We start from the raw sequence: 21277 nt of genomic DNA on the forward strand, positions 1-21277 counted from the left end.
CATGTCGTCAGGGACTCCTTTGGGTCTACATAGGACTTGGGGCAAATCCCAGTGACTCCTTCGTGACCCTCCCTCTTTGGCCACTAATGTCTCGACTAAGATGAAATCAGGTGAAGAGAATGCCAAGACCAGCTTCAAGAGAAGAAAACAGCCCATCTTGGAGCCTGGGACCTTCTTTGCGGAAACAGGCAGATTTGCTTCCATGCTGATAAGTAGGGTGTTGCTGGCTCGGGTGAGAAATTTGATGTTTCTCGTATGTGTAGCCCTGGACAGCTGCCAGATGACCCAGACTGTCTCAGTGTATCCTCACCGCAGCTGTAGGAGATGCTGAACAGGATCTGTTCTCCGGGTGGAGGAGTCAAGGGCCATGGTTTTTGCAGCCTGCGTTAGAGGCCAAGTTGAACCATAACCCAGGGTCTTGCTGAGGCCGATTTGGCCATCTCATCTGCCCTAGGGAAGGATTCGCGTCCGCGTCTCCCTGATCCCATTGTTGGAATCAGAGGTTTTGTGTTTTTTCCCCCGTAAAGCAAGGATGCTTCAGAACCAGATGTTGTTGGCTTTAAAATTAAACGGAAGGATTGGTTTTTTTTTCTATAAGAAAACATGGAGAAAGTGAGAGAGGAGCGAATCGTTTGATCTCTTTTTTTTTTTTTTTTTTTTGTAAAAATTACATAAGATCGTGCATTTGGAAACACTTGGAGAACTGCGAATCCCATACAAATCCAGGGGGTTACTTTAACTAGAACCACGCGAAGCCTTGCCTCGTCTGAGCAACAGTGTCCCGCACTCAGGCTGCGCGGTGGTTCAGTCCTCCCTGGAGCAAGCCTTTGTCACAGGCTCAGCACGTGTAGCGATCGGTGTCCCAGAGCCACAAGGGGGGCACACGACCAGGTCTTGGTCTTTCAGGAATTAGGAGGAAGAAGGGACACACTTCGAAAGCACCGCACGGAGTGACGCAGGACATCACCAGGTTCCCGGTGGGGAGGTGGGATGGGTTTGTGGAAGATGATGGTGGCGTGAGGCCTGGGGGCCAGCAGAGCATCAGCAAGATGAGAGTGAAAGGCATCGTGTGTGGGGTGCGGGGAGGGGTGCTGCCTGACTCGGGGTGGGGAAGGAAGAGGGCTGAGACTGGGACACAGGGAAGGCCCGTCTGAGGAGCTGAGAGGCCAGATTATGGAGGAGGAATCAGCCTTGTCCTGTGTTGGTTTTCTGTTGCTGAGACAGCAAATTACTATACACTTAATGGCTTAAAATAATACCCATTTATTATCTCAGCTCCCTGGGTCAGAATTCCGACATGGCTGGGCTGGGTCTTCCGTTCTGGTCTGGGTCTCACTGAAATCAAGGTGTTGACTGGGAAGAGTTCTTCTCTGGAAGCTCTGAGAAAGGAGGGCTTCCATGCTCGTTCAGATCTTTGGCCACGTGAGCCATGGAGAGCCCTGTTTCTTGGTGCGCTGTCAGCCTGGGAACAGTCCTGGAGCAGCCTGCGTGCAGGGTGGCCCTCCCGGCAGCGGTGCGTGGAGTCTCTCTCCTGCTTAGAGTTTAGACAGATTCTAAGGTTCTGGAGGTTTTCCCTGCTGCTGCGTCTCTCAGGCTCCAGCTGGAGAAAGTTCTCTGCTTTTAAGGGCTCATGTGATTGGATGGAGCCCATAGGATAATCCAGGAAGATCTCCCTGTTTTATGGTCCCTCGCTTGTAGTGAACACCTGTAAAGTTCCCTTTGCTGTGTAGCATGACACGCTCACAAGTTCGAGGGATTAGGGTGCAGATATTTGGGGGGCATTCCACCTACCACACCCTTGTAGGCAGTGGGCTCGGTGGTGTGGGCTTGCCCTCCCTTAGCCAAACCCCTGGGCCAGGTGCATTTCAGATTTCAGATTTTTTTTTCAGATTTTAGAAAAGGAACGCTCTGTATAAACTATATAATATAGTAACTCTGTAATCCGTTACTGTAAATACTGTGAGCAATCTCATGTTTAGTTCAGGCAGGTCTTCCCCGTGAGAGAAGTTATATATATTCAGAGCTTTTTGGATTTCAGAATTGTTAGTAAGGGATTGTGGACTTGTGGCCGGTTTTTGAGCTGTGGTAATAATATGAGAGCAAGCCTGGTGACTGTAGTCAGGACTGGGCTTTCATTCACACTGTCTCTGCAGGGTTTTATTTTCCTTATCTGGAAAAGGAGAGACTTTTAAATAGTCTAGCATCTGCAGAGCAGAACACACGTGCGACCCCTCCCATGCCTGCACCTGGGCAGACATCACCAGTGGATCACAGCTCTCCTTCCCCCCGAGCCAGGCCACGCCCTCAGGTCTGGTCCACAGATGCTCCGAGCACCCATGCCCAGGGGTTTCCGTGCACTTTCAGTGGGTAACCCCATCACGAGGGCTGGACCTTCACACTCAAACAGGAGTTAGGCATGGATGTGAGGTCCAACCCAGCAGTGCAGGGCCCAGGTGAACCCAGTCTCATTTCTGGAAGTACAGTACAAATTATGTCTTCCTCAGTCAGTTGGCAGTCCTATCCTGAACCTTTCACCACAGCCCTCACCCCTGGACTCAAAACCCACCTGGGAAATAGCTAATCTTCTCACATATAAAAAATGTAGAGAGCCGTACCCTTCCCTCCATGGAACCAGAACAGTAAACACCCCATCTTTAGGTTTGCCTTTGGGTTATTTTGTACCAATGTAATAATGCTGTATTTTATATCTTGGATGACTTCATCCAGGATCTCTTCTAGGGCAGTGAAAGATTTGCCCCAATAGTTTTGTTTTTAAAAAGATAGAAGGGACTCTTTTTTGGTGACACACACATACACACACACACACACACACACACACACACACATATACATGTATATATTTATTTATTTATTGAAATAGAGTCAGTTTACAATGTTGTGTCAATTTCTGGTGTACAGCATAATGCTTCAGTCATATGGGAACATACATATGCTTGTTTTCATATTCTTTTTCATTATTGGTTACTACAAGATATTGAATATAATTCCCTGTGCTAGACAGTATGAACTTGTTGTTTATCTATTTTATGTTGATTTTAGTGTCTGCAAATCTCAAGTTCCCAATTTATCCCTTCCTACCCCCTTCCCCCTCTCTGGTAACCATAAATTTGTTTTCTGTGTCTGTGAGTCTGTTTCTATTTTGTAAATAAGTTCATTTGTCTTTTTTTTTTTTTTAGATTCCACATATCATGTAATATTTTTCTTTTTCTTTATGACTTACTTCACTTAGAATGACAATCTCCAGGTCCATCCATGTTGCTGCAAATAGCATTATTTTATAAATTTTTATGGCTGAGTTGTATTCCATTATATAAATATAGCACAACTTCTTTATCCAGTCATCTGTTGATGGACATTTAGGTTGTTTCCATGTCTTGGTTATTGTAAATAGTGCTGCTATAACATTGGGATGCAGGTGTCTTTTTGAATTAAGGTTCTCTCTGGATATATGCCCAGGAGTGGGATTGCTGGATCATATGGTAAGTCTACTTTTAGTTTTTTGAGGACTCTGTATGGTTTTCCACAGTGGCTGCACCAAACTTCATTCCCATCAGCAGTGTGGGAGGGTTCCCTCTTCTCCACAGCCTTTCCAGCATTTGTCATTTGTGGACTTTTGAATGATGGCCATTCTGACTGGTGTGAGGTGATACCTCATTAGAGTTTTGATTTGCATTTCTCTAATAATTAGCGATATTGAGCATTTTTTTATGTGCCTATTGGACATTTGCATGTCTTCATTAGAGAATTGCTTGTTTAGATCTTCTGCCCATTTTTGGGTTGGGTTGTTTGTTTTTTTCTTATAAAGTTGTATGAACTATTTATATATTCTGGAAATTAAGCCCTTGTCAGCCGCATCTTTTGCAAATATTTTCTCCCATTCTGTAGGTTGTCTTTTTGTTGTGCTTATGATTTCCTTTGCTGTACAAAAGCTTGTAAGTTTAATTAGGTCCCAATTGTTTATTTTTGCTTGTATTTCTATTGCCTGGGTAAACTGCCCTAGGAGAACATTGCTAAGATTTATGTCAGAGAACGTTTTGCCTATGTTTTCTTCTAGGAGGTTTATTGTGTCTTGTCTTATGTTTAAGTCTTTAAGCCATTTTGAGTTTATTTTTGTGTCTATTGTGAGGGAGTGTTCTAACTTCATTGATTTACACGCTGCTGTCCAGTTTTCCCACCACCACTTGCTGAAGAGAGTGGCTTTTCTCCATTGTATATTCTTGCCTCTTTTGTCAAAGATTAATTGACTGTAGGTCTGTAGGTTTATTTCTGGGCTCTCTATTGTGTTCCATTGATCCATATGTCTGTTTTTCTGCCAATACCAGGCTGTTTTGATTACTGTAGCTCTGTAGTAGTGTCTCAAGTCTGGGAGGGTTATTCCTTCAGCTTTGTTCTTTTCCTTCAGTATTGCTTTGGCAATTCTGAGTCTTTTGTGACTCCATATAAATTTTAGGATTATTTGTTCTAGTTCTGTGAAAAATGTCCTGGGTAATTTGATAGAGATTGCATTAAATCTGTAGATTACCTTGGGCAATGTGGCCATTTTAATAATATTGATTCTTCCAATCCAAAAGCATAGGATATCTTCCCATTTCTTTAAGTCATCTTTAATTTCCTTAATCAGTGTTTTATAGTTCTCCATGTATAAGTCTTTCACCTCCTTGGTCAGATTTATTCCTAAATATTTTATTGTTTTGGATGCAATTTTAAAAGGGATTGTTTCTTTACTTTCTTTTCCTGCTAATTCACTCTTAGTGTAAAGAAATGCAACTGATTTCTGTATGTTAACCTTGCATCCTGCTGCCTTGCCAAATTCTTTTATCAGCTCTAGTAGTTTTTGTGTGGTGCCTTTAGGGTTTTCTATACATAGTATCATGTCATCCTGATATAGTGACAATTTCACCTCTTCTCTTCCATTTTGGATCCCTTTTTTTTCTTTTTCTTGTCTAATTGCTATGGCTAGGACTTCCAAGACTATATTGAATAGAAGTGGTGAGAGAGGCCATCCTTGTCTTGTTGCAGATTTTAGTGGAAAGGCTTTCAGCTTTTCACCATTGAATATTACGCTGGCTGTGGGTTTGTCATAAATAGCTTTTATTATGTTGAGATATGTTCCCTCTATACCCACTTTGGTAAGAGTTTTTTTTTTTTATCATAAATGGATGTTAAATTTTATCAAATGCTTTTTCTGCATCTGTTGAGATGATCGTGTGATTTTTGCCCTTCCTTTTGTTGATGCGTTGTATCACATTGATTGATTTGCATATGATGAACCATCCTTGTGTCTCAGGGATGAATCCAACTTGATCATGATATAAGATCTTTTTTATGTGCTGTTCTTCCAATCCAAGAACATGGGATATCTTTCTATATCTTTAAGTCATATTTAATTTCCTTAGTCAGTGTTTTGTTGTTCTCTGCATTTAATTCATTCACTTCCTTGCTCAGATTTATTCTTAAGTATTTTATTTTTTTGGATGCAATTTTAAAGTTGAAAGCCTTCCTGCTAAAATCTGGAACAAGACGAGGATGCCCACTCTCACCACTTCTATTCAATATAGTCTTGGAAGTACTAGCCATAGCAATTAGACAAGAAAAAGAAATAAAAGGGATCCAAATTGGAAGAGAAGAGGTAAAATTGTCACTATACGCAGATGACATGATACTATATATAGAAAACCCTAAAGGCTCCACACAAAAACTACTAGAGCTGATAAAAGAATTTGGCAAGGCAGCAGGATACAAGATTAACATACAGAAATCAGTTGCATTTCTTTACACTAACAATGAAATGCCCTAATTCTAAGGGCGAAGAATTTCTGCAAATTGCAAGAAGTAGATCTGGGGGATTTGAGAAGAGCTGTTGGATCCCAGCTTCAGGGTTTAGAAAACTTGGGGGTCCCATCTCAGCATGTTTTTACACACCCAGGATAACCTTTACAAAATATTTTTTAAGAACATATTTACATTAACTTAAAATTTTCATTGTAACAAATGCTCAGCCAAAAGTAAGACTGCCCAGTTAAATACCAGATGCCTTGAAACCATACTGCTGACACAGTAGAAGACCTCTAGTCTGGGAATGAGGTTTCCATCCTTAGAGGCAGGTCTGTTTCTTGGGGCCACGTCCTGTAAGGAATCTGTTCCCTCCATAAAATAGGGATGAAATTAGCAATGCTGTTTCTTTACAAAAGAAGCTGAGGAAATTTATGAGGATGTTTGCCCAGGCTCTGATGGAAGCAGCAAGAATTGTCCCCTAAAGTCTTTCAGTTATAAGATGCTATTCTTACCACAAGCCTATCCTTCCTTCTTTTCATTTTTCAGAGGAAGACTGGGAGGCAGCGGGAGGCAGCAAGGAGGCTGAGTGGCATGTGCAGTCTGAGGAGGAGGCAGAAATAATGCCTAGATTTGAGCTGAGTGCATGGTTTTTATTCTGAAAGCTGTTGCCCTTTACGAAATACCCACCCTCTCCTTATTTTTGGCAGTGGTGATAGCGCTTGGGAAACTCAGAAATCAGGCTCTGCTGAATATTTAGTGAGAGTGTTGTGGTTCTCTGTGGATCACAGCAAACACTCCGTGTTGCCGGGTGCCAGTCACTGAACTGGAGACGATGGTAAATGTCAGAGCTTGGCTGGCACCCAGCCAGGTTCTGAGACAGGCAGGCTGGAAGGGAGATGACACTCCCAGGCGGAACAAGTCTGACGGGGAGTTAACAGGAGCCAGAGAAAACAGCAGGGGATGCCCTGTGTGAGCAGACACCCCTCCCCAGGGAGTTTGGATAAGAACTAGGGGTACCCCGAGGCTGAGCAGAGACCCCGAGGGACCCGCCTCTAGGTGGACCGCCCTCTGATCGCATTCTTCCTGCAGGAGAATTCGGGAAGGAACCTACCGCTTCTGAGTGTGGCTGGGAGAGTAGGGGCAGGGATGGTAATTCAAAGATCACCCCTTGTATGTCTCTGCTTTAGGTGATTTGGAGGCTGGGGACTCATTAATCAGGAGCCTGACGGTTCTTGCCCCAGAGGGGACCTTGCGTAAAACTATCTGCTCACTTTGAGATTTTTATCGCCAGAGAATTACTTCTTGTTTTTACCAAAAATGGCCTTCGAAGTGGGCCACGTTGCAAAACAGGAGATTAAGAAAAAAGTAGAACACAAACAGCTGGAATTCAAAGCATTCAAAAAAAACAAAAAACAACCTTGAAGCTAGCTGATTAAAAAGCCTTGAGCGAGATTCTTCGTTTCATAGGTCCTGCCCTCTTTAACCAAATGGAGTTAAGGTGACCTCTCGCCTCTCCACCCCTACCGGACGCATGCACGCACACGCACACACACACACACACACACACACACACACACACACAGCCCTCCCACACTGCTCCGAGGACCTGGTACCTGCTTTCACATCTGCCATTTCACTAGAACAACAGATAACAAAATCATGCCACCAAAATGCATATTTTGATTGGAAACTTGATTTTGAAGCTCTGGTGACATTCAGCACTATTTTGAAGTGTTATTCGAACTCATAGCATTTGTTCCCCGTGGCAGGGAACAGCAAAGGAGCAACCGGTAAAAAGATTTTCAGGCATAATGAAAGACTTCCACGGAGGCTTGCCTTCCTCCATACCTCCCTCATCCTTCCCAAACCAAAGTCATTAACCTCGCTGTCTACTCGGAAGCCAGCAGTTCTCTTAAACTGGCTTTGAGTTGTTTGCCTTTATCAAGGAGAGACACAGAAGCAAGCTGTGAAGCTCAGATCACTTCTTTGAGAGAATGGAATAGAACATGCTTGATGGTTACTTTTGGACCCTGGCTCCTCCTGAGGTGCTACAGCACAGCCACCAGAGTTTTGGGTTCTGTGTTCTTTTATTTATTTATTTATTTTTTTAACACCTTTATTGTGATACAATTCCTGTACCAGAGTTTTGGCTTCTGTGTTCTTTTATTTATTTTTTTATTTTTTTAACACCTTTATTGTGATACAATTCCTGTACAGGAAACCACACGTATTTCAGATGTACCATTTGATGAATTTTGATTGATATATACACCTATATCCACCATCACTCCCTCCATCAAGATAGCTAACATTCCCATCACTCTCCCAGAGGTGCAAATTTCTAACTCCCGCTTTATCCCTGCCCACGCCCTTTCCCCCCTGGTAACCAGAAGTTTGTTCTCTATGTCTGTGAGTCTGTCTCAGTTTTGTAGATCAGTCCTTTTTTTTTTTTTTTTTAGATTCCACATGTAGGTGATATCATATGGCATTTTTCTTTTTCTTTCTGGCTTACTTCACTTAGAATGACAATCTCCAGGTCCATCCATGTTGCTGTAAAGGGCATGATTGTCTTTTTTATGGCTGAGTAGTACTCCATTGTATACATATGTGTGTTTGTGTGCATATATATATATATATATATATATATATATATATATAAGCTTTCTGTTAAGGGTGGACAGTAGTATTAGAGCACAGCTCCTTAGATGACTTTTAATCTCAATGAGTAGATGGGTGGAGAGAGACCACAGGGCAGAAGCCCTGTGCCTGGGCTGGGGGAGCCATCGGGGGGCTGCCTGGCTCTGTCTGCAGGGAACCATGTCAGCCCCTGAAAGGGGGTTGGGCTCCCACACATGACAAGGAAAGCACTGCAAACAGAATGGGAATGTGTATTCCTGAAAGGCAAGCTGGAATTTTGAAGGCTGAGCTGAATGTGAATTAAAAAGAGGGATAAATCCAAACTGGTGAATTTCCTTGGTCTGTATTCCCTTCTAATATACAGGAAGGAAGCCTTTCAGTATAGATTTTGTGAGAGATACAGTCTGAGGCATACAGGCGAAAAACAGACTGGAGATTACCTGTGCTCAGTTTAGTAATTCACCAGTCAAGTCGTAATCAGAGTTACACAGGCACCCCAGTGGTTTCCATGTAAGTGTGCCAGGATTTCATGGTAGTTTGTAGAGCAAAATTTTGTGTAAGCTAAAATCACAGAATCCTAAGGCCTTAAAAGCCATTTAAGCTGCTGGCTTTTTAGAAGTTGTAGATTATAGAAAAAGCTTAACATAAAGTGAATTACAAAAAAGAAAAACATTTCTAGTGTTGAGAGTTGTACGTTATGCAGTTGGTAATACAACTTGATTTCCCATGATGCAAGCGATGCTGGCGGTGATTGACTTACCCAGCTCCCTGGAAGTGGTGTGGGGGGAAGGAAAATGTGGGCTCCTGAGTCCAGGGACGTGGGGTCCTGTTGACCTCTCTGGGGCTCAGTTTCCTTGTCTAAAAAGTGGAGGTTACAGTAGCAACATATCATTGGGTTGGATGTGAGAATCAAATGAAATAACATAGATAAAGGTGTTATATTAAGTATTACATATGATATGAAAGCTATTTTTATTATTGTATGTAGTTAGTTTCCTATTTTATGTTGCATCTAGACTTCCCAAATCAATCATGTTTTTAAGACTCTTTGAATATTCTCTTTTTTTTTTAGTTTAAATATACATCTTCTAATTTCTTAAATTTTTGTTTTTTAGTTGAAGTATAGTCAGTTACAATGTGCCATTTTCTGGTGTACAGCATAATGTTTCAGTCATTCATATACATACATACGTTCCTTTTCATAGTCTTTTTCATTAGAGGTCACTACAAGGTACTGAGTAGAGTTCCCTGTGCTGGACAGTAGGTCCTTGTTGTTTATCTCTTTTATGTATAGTAGTGTGTATCTGCAAATTTCGAACTTCCAATTTATCCCTTCCCACCCTCTTCCCCTCAGTAACCATAAGTTTGTTTTCCATGTTTATGAGTCTGTTTCTGTTTTGTAAATAAGTTTATTTGTGTCTGTTTTTTCTAGATTTCACGTATCATATGGTATGTTTCTTTCTCACGTATGTACATATACCATACTTACACTTTATATTTAGCAATTCCTTTCATTCTCTCGCTGTCTTCCTTTTCTTTTCCATGGATCATGTATCAGTGTCTCCCTGGTAAGAATGTTAAGAGTGGCCTCTGAAACTCTTTGACGTCAGAAACACTTGGCCCTGATAACCCTTACAGGTTCTGCTTGCTGTGTTTCCTGAGGGCACTCCTGCCCAGCTCTGCTGTTTGCACATTGCTTGGAGGAGTTGTGGCGAAGGTGCAATGCAAATGGACATTCATTCATCCAGAATGACAGTCGATGCTCGGCTCAAAGTAAACTCAGACCCTAAAGACAGTGTATTGTTTAAGGATATGTCATAAAATTACCCATCATGTTAGCGTCTGCTGTATTTTCAAGTCATGCTATCCAGTCATCTCTGTGTGTAGATCTTGCTTGGAACAACGTTAGAGAAATGGGGAAAATATTCCTTAGGGTTTCCATCGTTCTAATTCATGTTTCAGTAAAATCTCTCCACGGGGACCACACAGTATTTTCAGCAGTAAAACTGGCCTGTTTTCATCCTGTTAGTCTAGTTGGCCTTAGGGAGGCACCTCCACTTCCTTATATTATTATTCTTTGTAACTGTATCAAAGCACAGTTTCGTTCTTCTGCCTCTCTCACTATTTTAGAAAGAAAGAAAAAAAAAAAAGCTAAACCCCAGTAGGCTCAAAAGCTGACCATTATAGTCATCACTGGGAAATTTGCTTTTTATGTAAAATATCTGGGAATAGGATGATCTGATGATCATTCCACTGACCCTGTTTAGCAAAATGGATGTATAAAGCCATCAATTTTTTAGAGAATTTGAATTCAGCCTCTCCTATGAGTATGAAAACCAGGCTGAATATCTTTTAATGATTGAGAGAGTGTTCATGGATTTATAGTGTGTTCACTCATTCACCAGATGTTTATTGAGGCCCTACTAAGTGCTAGTCACTGTTCTTTTTTGCTGAGGCTCCAGAGATCAGGAAATTAAGCCCACACGGTCTTTGTGCTCACCGAGGTCGTGATTCTGACCATCAATTCGTGAAGACCTTGGAATTAAGAGGCGTAAAAAGGGGATGAGGGACCGCTTAACATAGGATTTTGTTTTTAAGTGTAAACTCTTGGTTTAGCCCTTTCCTTCATCATTTTCTTCTTCACTGTAAAAAGTGAGCGCTAAAAACGTTCTGTTTCCTGGAGCTTTCTGGTTTATTCGGAATGACAGGTACTTGAATTTTGTTTGAATGCGTAGTCCTTCACTTTTAAACAGCGAATATTAAGTTAGAAGCCAGAATGAACCATTTTTCAAACCAGTTTTTAGTGTGGATGTAATTAGAATAATTCTCATATGACACATGGTCTCTGAAGGAGATGTAATTTGTATTCATGTAATGTTGATGTTGCTAGCTGTGTCTTTTGTTAACCCATTGCTCACGTAGATCTGAAATGCCACACTTCTAAGTTTAATTGTAAATTATATAATATATATATATATACATTATAATCCTTTAGTCAATGCAGATGGGCTCCCGTCCCAGATCCACTACAGTCTGCATTGATTGGAGAGGACCATTCTGACTTGGTGTCTGCAGGAAGTCTGCTGGCTTCCTATGGCATTGGCTTCCATGTTTTCTCTTTGTTTTTCGGAGTTACTATAACACTGCACAGTATAGTGCACAATATAAAATTATGCAATATTTTGCATAAATATTCCGTGGCAGTTTTTGTTTTGAAATAAAGCAAAGATGAATCAGATACAGTGGCTTTAACTCTGCCCTTAGAGTTTGAGCAGCTACGAAGTCTCTGTAAGGTACCAGGTGGGCGGTGACTGCAGTGGCTCCCATGCAGGGCAGACGGATGTCTCTCTGGGACCCTCCGCGGAAGGAGCAAGCTGGAGATGTGGGAAGGACATGGGTCTCAGTCCCTGCTTTCCTGCCGATCACCAGGTCACCTTACCTTTTTGGTAAAGGGATAATACCTGCTTTGCCACCCTTGTGATGCTGCTACGAAGGTCAAACGATGTATGGACTTGAAAGGATTTTGTCAGCAAAAATTATGCAGGAGGCGGGTAGTTTTCCAACCTTTCTTGTGTTGCAAATCAGAATAACTAAAGAGCATGTTCCCTGGAACAGAGCATAGAAGGGAGGCTTCAGAGAGGACGCGGCACCCTCTCCAAGACACCCCTCCATCCTCAGGCTGGGGTGCTCCGAGCGCTATTCCTGTGGTCCTCTCCGTCTGGTATTGGCATCGTGAATCATCATGTTTGAGCCACCAATCTGCTGTTTTTAAGTAAAGGAAATCTCATAGATCGTACAATCTTTAGCCTATTATGTTGTACTTGGTGTGTTTCGCAGATTTGTAGAATGCGTGCATGTATTTGAATGAACCTGCCCTACACAAATCTCAGTTAACGTCTACACATTATTTTAACACTGTTGGATGAGGGAAAATCTTGGTTCACCTTGAAGAATTAGAATTTTTACGCATATGGTTCTTAGCATGTGTGAATAGTTTTAGAGTGTACAGTATGTTCTAGACATGTGGAAGGATTTGAATAGAAGTATTGATCTCCGGAATGGCTGTTAAACTAATCAATTATTTATGCTAAATCTCTTCTACTCAGGAATCAACTTGTGAGCTTTTGTGTACTAAGAACACAAACCGTGAGATTGTTTCTGTTTTGTAAATAAGTTCATTTGTCTTTTTATTTTTTTAGATTCCACATATGAGTGACATCATATGGTATTTTTCTTTCTCTTTCTGGCTTACTTCACCTAGAATGACGATCTCCAGGTCCATCCATGTTGCTGCAAATGGCATGATGTTATTCTTTTTTATGGCGTAGTAGTATTCCATTGTATAAATATTCCACAACTTCTTTTTCTTGTCATCTGTCAGTGGACATTTAGGTTGTTTCCATGTCTTGGCTATTATAAATAGTGCTGCTGTGAACATTGGGGTGTGTGTGTCTTTTTGAATTGAAGTTCCCTCTGGATATATGCCCTGGAGCGGGATTCCTGGGTCATAAGGTAAGTCTATTCCTAGTCTTTTGAGGAATCTCCATACTGTTTTCCATAACGGCTGCACCAAACTGCATTCCCACCAGCAGTGTAGGAGGGTTCCCTTTTCTCCACAGCGTCTCCAGCGTTTGTCATTTGTGGACTGTTGAATGATGGCCATTGTGACTGGTGTGAGGTGATACCTCATTGTAGTTTTGATTTGCATTTCTCTGATAATTAGCAATATTGAGCATTTTTTCGAAGAGGGGAAGAGGGTAGGAAGGGATAAATTGGGAGTTTGAGATTTGCAGATATTAACTACTATATATAAGATAAACAACAAGTTTCTTCTGTACAGCACAGGGGACTATATTCAATATCTTGTAGTAACATATAATGAAAAATAATATGAAAAGGAACATATGTATGTATATGTATGACTGAACTATTATGCTGTACACTAGAAATTGACACAACATTGTAAAGTGACTATACTTCAATTTAAAAAACAAAAAAACCAAGAAACAAAACAAACCCACAACCTAAGACGTCAGAGAAAGGCTGTCACCTCTGACCGGCACCAGTAGAGGGCGCCGACGGTCACAGAGGTCCCTGGAGTCCCGGCATCAGACCCATTTCATCGTCCGGTGCCCGTCTCTGTGCTTAGATTTGCATTGTTTTAAGAATACTAATAACCCCGTAATAGCTGATGAGTACAGAAGCAGTGAGCTGTGGAAAGTGCTAGTAAGAAAGGGCACACGAATGATGGAACATTGTGCTAACACCAGAAATTGACATTGTAACTGACTGTATTTCAATTAAAAAAAAAAAAGCAAAGGCACACGATGGTGATAGGAAAAATTCAGGTAGTAATTTTTAGAGAAGCAAGTGGTAAGAAAACAATGTTGTGTGTGTACAGATGAATAGTGCAGTTGCAGGAATAATTCTATGGGACGAGAAATAAATCATACAGGATATTGAGGGTGTTGTGACCACGCAGATGACGGTAGCTGGCAAGTGATGGAGGAGCACGTTTGACAAAGTGGACACATAGGACTTAGAAGAGCAGTGTCAGATGCTTGTTAGCCTGAAGCTGATTCAGGAGACAGCCAAGAGTTCATTCAAGAGCTTAAAGGCTGATCACAGGGAAGGTGTTGCCGATGAAACCTTGTTTCCAGGCTCCGCTCGTGGCAAACACCCAGGACCCTCTGAAACAAGCAGGTGGAGAGACTGGGGCCGCAGCCGCGTCTCCAGCGCCCGAGGAGGTATCAGCGGAGCCCAGTTACTGCCTCCTAATTTTCAGCAGAGGAGAAACCGATCCCTTTGGCAAAAGGATGCCCCACAAATCTTATGTCACTGAGGGAAGGGAAAGTGAGCTGTTTTTAAAGCTCACGTTCCTGAGAGTGGAAATGTATTCGGGGACCGCAAGCTCGAGCCCTTCAGAGTCATCTTGGATTTGGAACAGACAGCCTGACACAAAACCTGTTGGAACCGTTCTGATCTGTTCTTCAGAAGGCTTTGGACCTACAATTCATTTTCCCGTCATGACAAAGTTGATACAGTAGCATAAGTGTACACTCTGGCGCGGGCCAGAGTATGATCCCACCAGGCTCACAGCGCCGCCGAGATTTGTCCCTTCATCTGGAGACAAGCGTCCTGTGGTCCCGCCATCAGTGCTGTTGTGGGAGCAAAGCTGACACCCCCAGGGCCCTGACACGGAGCCTGGTCAGGATCGGCTCAGGGACCAGCAGCCATCAGTGGAATCAGCATTAACTGTGTTCCCCACCGTCAGTAAAAGACCTCAGTGGGGAACGCTGCGCCGCCAACCCTAGCGGCTAAGATAGGCCACACTCGGGAACAAACAGACCAAAAAGGCAATGGTTGAAACACACCAGAAGTTCATCTTTCTCTCTTGTAACATCCGGGATGGTGTTCTGGTCCAGGAGGGCTCAGGTCCACACAGCCATTCAGGGACTCAGGCTTTTGGAGGTTCCGCTGTCTCATAGAGTAGCTGGTGTCAGCATCCCAGCACAAAGGAAGGGGGAGGTGCCCTGGAGACACGTGTGAAGGAGGTTTTAAAGGCCGTTCAGAAGTGGTCCATACCAGTCACCACCTGCATTATTTTAGAGATAATTATTCACATGGCCCCTGACTGCCTGGGCAGTGGGAAATGCAGTGTATCCAGGTAGCTACAGGCCAGCCACTGAGAAAAAAGGGGCAGAACTGAGGTATGCATACCGGCCCATTGCATGGCGTAGAAATAACCCTAAAGTACCTTCTGTGCTCCGCCCGAATCTCGGTTTCAACCTTTTGCTGAAAACTTGCAAGCGTTCTGATCGAGGCCAGAGTTCAGGAAGGAGTCCTCAGCACAGACACAGAAGTCGTGGTTCCGTGGGTCAGGGGTGGCTCTGTCAGCCACACAGGGCACGTGGCTGCCCCTGCGGGCCTTGGCTCAGACTGTGCCCTCAGGCCAGGGGCCTGGTGACAGGGGCTGGTGTAACTGACCCGTTTAAGAGGTGCCCAGTGTGACAGGCCAGAGGGCTTGGCACGTGGCGCACAGGAATGACCCCAGGGGAGCCAGGCAGCAGATCTGGGAACCCCACTGGGAGATCCATCCAGAGCAAGAGAAGCCTAGATCCTGAGCTGGGGAGTGGGGCGGGGGGAGGAGCGGGAGGAGGTGATCAGACAGGGAAAGTGGGCGGGGCTCCTGGGCAGCAGGTGGTCCAGGTACGTCTCCAGCCCTAGACGGGGAGCAAGGTGCGTGCAGTTAAGGGGCAGAGACGAAGGCGTTTCTCTGGTCCAGCCTAAAACAGGGGGTGGGGTAAAACAAAGATTAAGAGAGGAAGAGGAGAATTTAAATCAAGGGGTAGTGTTGGTGTCTCCAAGTCACCCCAGGGTTCCTGGGCCAGCTGGGAGCAAAGCACACCTGCCTGCTGTAGGCGAGCCGCCAGCTGCCAGCCCTCGGGCAGAGATTCACCTCTAACCCTAACGAGCGCGGAGGCCGAGGCTCGCGCACCTGCCGCCTCGGCCAGACCTGGCTCAGGAAGTCACTTGCTGGTGGGAGACCCGGGTGGATCCCGGTGTGGGCATGGGGGCAGCTTTAGGGGACGTCAGCATGAGAGCAGCTTTAACAGATTATCTCCTGAAGTGGCATAAAAATGTGTTTCATTTAATTTTTAGTCACCCTCTGGTTCCTTCAGAAATATTCAACAAATGTTGGCAGACTCTATCAATCGGATGAAGGGATACAGATTTCGCCAGGTAAAAGCCTTACGCTCCATCTTCAGGGGGCTAAATGCACAGCCATTTCCATGACTGTTTCACAGACTGGTGTATTAGTCTCGTGCAGAAATGCAATGAAGCAGCAGAATGTGGAATCTGTCTTTGAAAAGCGGGTGAACGTAGCTGTTCATCTTTACCTGCTTATCTGGAGGCGGAGGAGTCTTGAGTCTCCTGGAAGCTCCTCTCTGAAGATCTGAAACAGAGACAGTGTCATGGGCTCGGCAGGCGCTGGGGGAAGACTGATTTCAGAGAGTGATAAGTGAAGCATGAAACTTGGTAGAAACCACGCATTCAGATTAAGTTCCCTGTGTGCTCACTGTTTCTTGAGCCTGTCCCTCTGCGCTGAGCAGGTGCTTGTAGCCCGAGCACTCGGTGCCCGCAGCCCCCCTCCAGGCACCCAGACCCCCGGGTCCATCCAGACGGGGCCCTGTGGCTCCCCAGCCCCCACGTTCTGTTGCAGCAGTGCTGCGTGTACTGCTCACCGTAACCGAGGCAGAGACTGGATCCCGTGGAGAATCTGACCCACAGAAGGTCTGAAAAAGGGGGGTGGATAAGAGATGAGGCTCTAAAAAGGTTCTAACTGGTCTCAGGTCTGAGACAGAGGCAGCCCAGGCTGGGTTCGTGTGGACCGTGTGACCGATGCCTTGATGCCCCTGTAGGGCCAGGCGTGACATGGAGAGCTGGCACGTCTGAGACTGAAGTCGTGGGGAAGTGTGACCCTGTGGGCCTCGTGGGCCTCTGCTCCTGTAATATGTGCCTCTTTCTAAAACAGTAACAATAGAGGGACCAGAGTCACAGTAAACAAAACAGACACAATCCTGCCCTCAGGAAGCTTGTACTCCTGACGGAGAGACAGATGATAAATAGATGAATGAAGTCAGGTGGTCAAAGGAACACCTGGTCTTGAGAAAAAGGATGCAGGATAAGGATGCTGAGGATGGCGGGGAGGGTGGGAGTTGATTTTTTCAAGGGGTAGTCAGGGAGGGCCGCCCTGAGAAGGTGATGTTGGAGCAGAGGCCTGAAGAAGGAGGGGAGGGTGATGGGGATGGCTGGGGAAAGTTTGTTCCAGGCAGAGGGAACAGCACATGTGGGGGCACAGAGGTGAGAGCTCTTGGATGTGGTTGTTAAATTTATTCCTAGATATCTTTTTTTTTTTTGACATAATTTTAAATGGGATTTTTTTTTACTTTCTCTTTCTGATATGCCGTTATTAGAGTAAGGAAATGCAACGGGTTTCTGTGAATTAATCTCGTAGTCTGCTACCTTGCTGAATTTGTTTATTCTAACAATTTCTGTGTGGAGACTCCAGGGTTCTCTTTGTAGAGTATCATGTCATTTGCAAAAGTGGGAGTTTTACCTCTTCCCTTCCAATTTGAATACCTTTTATTTCTTTTTCTTGTCTGATTGCTGTGGCTAGGACTTCAATACTATGTTGAATAGGAGTGGTGAGAGTGGGCATCCTAGTCTTGTCCCTGTATTTGCTGGGAAGTCTAGTTTTTCATCACTGAGTATGATATTGGCTGTGGATTTGTGGTAAATGGCCTTCATTTGTTGAGATAGGTTCCCCCTATACCCACGGTGTTGAGAATTTCTATCATGAATGGACATTGAATTTTGTTCAATGCTTCTTCTGTGTCTGTTGAGCTAACCATGTGGCTTTTGTCTTTTCTTTTGTTAATATGGTGTACCACCTTGATTGATTAGCATGTTTGAACCATCCCTGTGACCCTGGAATGAATCCAACTTGATCATGGTATATGACCTTTCTTATGTTTTGCTGGATTCGGTTTGCTAATCTTTTGTTAAGGATTTTTGCATCTATATTCATCAAAGATATTGGCCTGTATTTTTCTCATTTTGTAGCGTCTTTGTCTGGCTTTGGTATTAGGGTGATGGTGGCCTCATAGACTGAATTTGGGAATGTTCTCTCATCGCCAGTTTTTTGGAAGAGTTTGAGAAGAATTGGCAGAAGTTTGGCAGAAATCCCCAGTGAAGCCATTTGGTCCTAGACTTTGTTTGCGGGGAGTTTTTGTTTTTGTTTTTTTTCAATTACAAATTCTATTTCACTTCTGGTGATGGGTCTGTTCAAGTGATCTGCTTCTTTTTGACTCACTTTTGGCAGGCTGTATGTTTCTAGAAGCTTGTCCATTTCTTCTGCGTGTCTGATTTGTTGGCATCTAGCTATTCATAGTATTCTCTTAGGATTTTTTGTATTTCCGTGGTATCAGTTGTTAATTCTCCTCTTTCATTTCTTATTTTATTTGGTTCCTTTCTCTTTTTTTCTTGGTGAGCCTGGCTAGAGGTTTGTCAATTTTGTTTCTCTTTTCAAAAAACCAGCTTTTAGTTTTATTCAACTTTTCTGGGTTTTTTTTAACATCTGTTATTTGTTTCCTCTCTGATCTTTAGTAATTCCTTCCTTCTGCTGACTTTAGATTTTGTTTGTTCTTCTTTTCTAATCCTTTTAGGTGGTACATTAGGTTGTTTATTTGAGATTTTTCTTGTTTTCTGAGGAAGACCTATATTGCTATGAATGTCCCTCTTAGAACTGCTTTTGTTGCATCCCACAGATTCTGTAAGATTGTGTTTTCATTTTGGGGCCCTCTGTCCCATTCCACTGATCTATATGCCTGTTTTTGTGCCAATACCATGCCTAGTGTCCACCTCCTTGCAGGAGACTGTCAGAGACCCTCACCAGTGTTTGTTTGTGGTTTTTCAAACAGAAGAAAGAGTCCGTGAAGAAAACACAAGGTGAAGAAATAAAACAAATAGATGAAGAGAAAACCAAACAAATTTATAAGAACTGGAAAGAAGATTCGGAGTGGCAGGCCTCTTGTGAGTACCGAGAATCCTCTGTAACACCGAGTTGTTAAATCTGTTTGTTCACTTAATTAGCTGACCCATCTAGGAGGCATTAAAGTGGTTGTTGGGAGATGTTTTCACACTAAATTGCTACTCAAAGGCTATGAGCCACTTGTTGAATAGCAGAAAGGTTCTCAATTCATCTTGAAGTCAAACATAACAGCAGTTGGCCAATAATGCCTGAAGTGCAGATAGACTCAGGAAAAATTAGCCTTACCTCCCTCTTCAGAGTCTTTTAAGGCTAGGTTCCTAAAACAAAAACAGCAAAACAAGCAACCTCTGTGTTACAAAGCAGCCAGAAAAGGCAGCCTTGGGACACTTTTATGCACCTATGCAGTCTGTGTAAGGACCATTTAGTTTTTGGTCTGGGAGACTGAGTCCCTCGTGGTCCAGCCATGTGGGCTCTGGGCGTGGCCCTGCTGCCTGTCCACCGTGTCCACAGCTCTGAGCCCCTGAGGGGTTCCTGGTCTTTGCTAGCGATGCCGGGCGCGAATGTGAAGACGTGGAGTCACTTTCTCAAGCCCCGCTGTTTTTCTAGTGCGAAAATCCAAAGCAGCTGATGAGAGGAGGCGCTCTCTGGCCAGACAGGCACGGGAAGACTACCAGAGGCTGTCCCAAAGAGGGAGAAAAAGCGGGGGGCCGCAGAACTCCCGGAGTGGCCCCCCGCAACCCAGAAGGCCCCCTCTTCCCCCCAAGCCTCAGTTCCTGAGCTCAACCGGACACCCTGACAAACCTCTCAGGTAAGATGCTCGCAGGTGGCTTTAAGCAAAAGCGATGAAACCAGCCGATTAAAGATAAATTGCGTGGCCACCACGGGGTGCCAGTCAATCCGGCCCCACCTCTGAGCCTGAGATGCTGGGGTCCCTGGGCAGCCTTCATCCCTCCTCATCTGTAAATGCCATTGCCAGTACCGTGAGCATGGCCAGTGACTTCGTGAAGATGTGCAGACCGGGTGATGACTCCCTGTGCCCCCCGCCCAGCCTGCCCCCACCTGGTGGCAGCCAGCGAGGGGAGGGGGGACAGCTGGGGGGGGGGGTCGTCGCAGCAGGGACCCAGAGCCGGCTGGCCTTGACGTCGTCAGCGAAGCGACATTTCCATGGCTCGAGATTAAAGATTTGATGCTCATTCTGGGATACACAGCCAAGCTCACCATCTGGGAATTTAGAAATGTTCCTCTTTTGAATGAAGACTTTATTTGGTGATGATGGTACCTTGGCCTCCTAGGCTGGGGGAGAATTAGGTAGAGCAATTTGTTTCGGAAAATCCCTGAAGAAAAACACAGTGACATCACAGCAGAAACCCCCGCCCGGATGTTAACTATAAAATCGGTTTCTCTTGGTGAGGAACATTATATGATATTTTCATATTCCGGTGTGTAGAAAGATGATATTTATAACAACCAGGAGGAATCAAATATTGACTTAGTGAAACACAGCTGTCTAAAGCCTTGTCTTCTGAAATAAAACCTTAAAATCTTTCTCTGTTACCAGTAGGGAGAAACAAAAAGCAAAGAAGTCCCTTTGCAAAGGGTCGGTAATCTTCAAGGTTTTTCCCAAGGGGATTATGACCTCAGAGGAAGCGCGAGTTGGGCCGTTTTGTCTACTATGATTATTCCTATTTACTCAACTGAAAGATGTCATTTGGGGACTTGGGGACTGACACTAAATGACCACGTTCTACAGAGTGACAGTTTGGGTAACTGTTTTTTTCTTACGGACAACAGGACAGGGCAGGCCCCTCAGTGTTGTGACCAGGGCACAGAGTGCGGGCTCCTGTTCAGGGTCCCCTCTGTCATCCAAGCTTGTCGCCTGGGGAGAGGCGCACACGTCCCCACGGGGCTGTGTGCGCCTCTCCAGGCTTTTCCAAGGGTGGGAATACGACTGGTAATCCACCCACACCCGTGGTATTTTTAGAGCACAGCCTGTGTGACCGACAGCAGTGACGGTGGCCTTTAAAAAGGGCAGCTCTTGTTCTAAGCTCAGTTAGCTCATTTTTCCCAGCTGAAGACATTTGTGTGCAGTGCTTCTTGTGAGGCAGCCAGACTGGATGGTTTCAGGGCTGGGACTTGAAACGGTGATGACTGAGGTCAGCTAGGAGCCAGCCCGGGGAAAAGACTGGCTGTCCTTGGAGTTTCTGCTTGATCTCTAAAGATTTTCCAAAGAAACCTCATCTGAAGGCTTGTAAGAGAGCTCAACATGTAACCTCACGTGTGCAGTGTCTG

The 21277-nt window shown here is 44.3% G+C and overlaps 1 protein-coding gene across 4 annotated transcripts in view; it reads left to right on the forward strand.

Moving 5' to 3' along the window:
- SH2D4A (SH2 domain containing 4A) overlaps positions 1-21277 on the forward strand; it is a 50301-nt gene that overhangs the window by 18635 nt on the left and 10389 nt on the right. For 3 of the 4 annotated variants that reach the window (XM_074353667.1, XM_010957785.3, XM_074353668.1), the window contains exons 5-7: positions 16096-16176; positions 18918-19029; positions 19595-19796. In XM_074353667.1, the coding sequence (XP_074209768.1) occupies positions 16096-16176; positions 18918-19029; positions 19595-19796 (395 nt within the window). The remainder of the gene's footprint in view (positions 1-16095; positions 16177-18917; positions 19030-19594; positions 19797-21277) is intronic. The other variant, XM_074353669.1, reaches the window with a different exon arrangement.

This window comes from Camelus bactrianus, chromosome 26, assembly GCF_048773025.1.
Source record: "Camelus bactrianus isolate YW-2024 breed Bactrian camel chromosome 26, ASM4877302v1, whole genome shotgun sequence".
NCBI classification, from domain to species: domain Eukaryota; kingdom Metazoa; phylum Chordata; class Mammalia; order Artiodactyla; family Camelidae; genus Camelus; species Camelus bactrianus.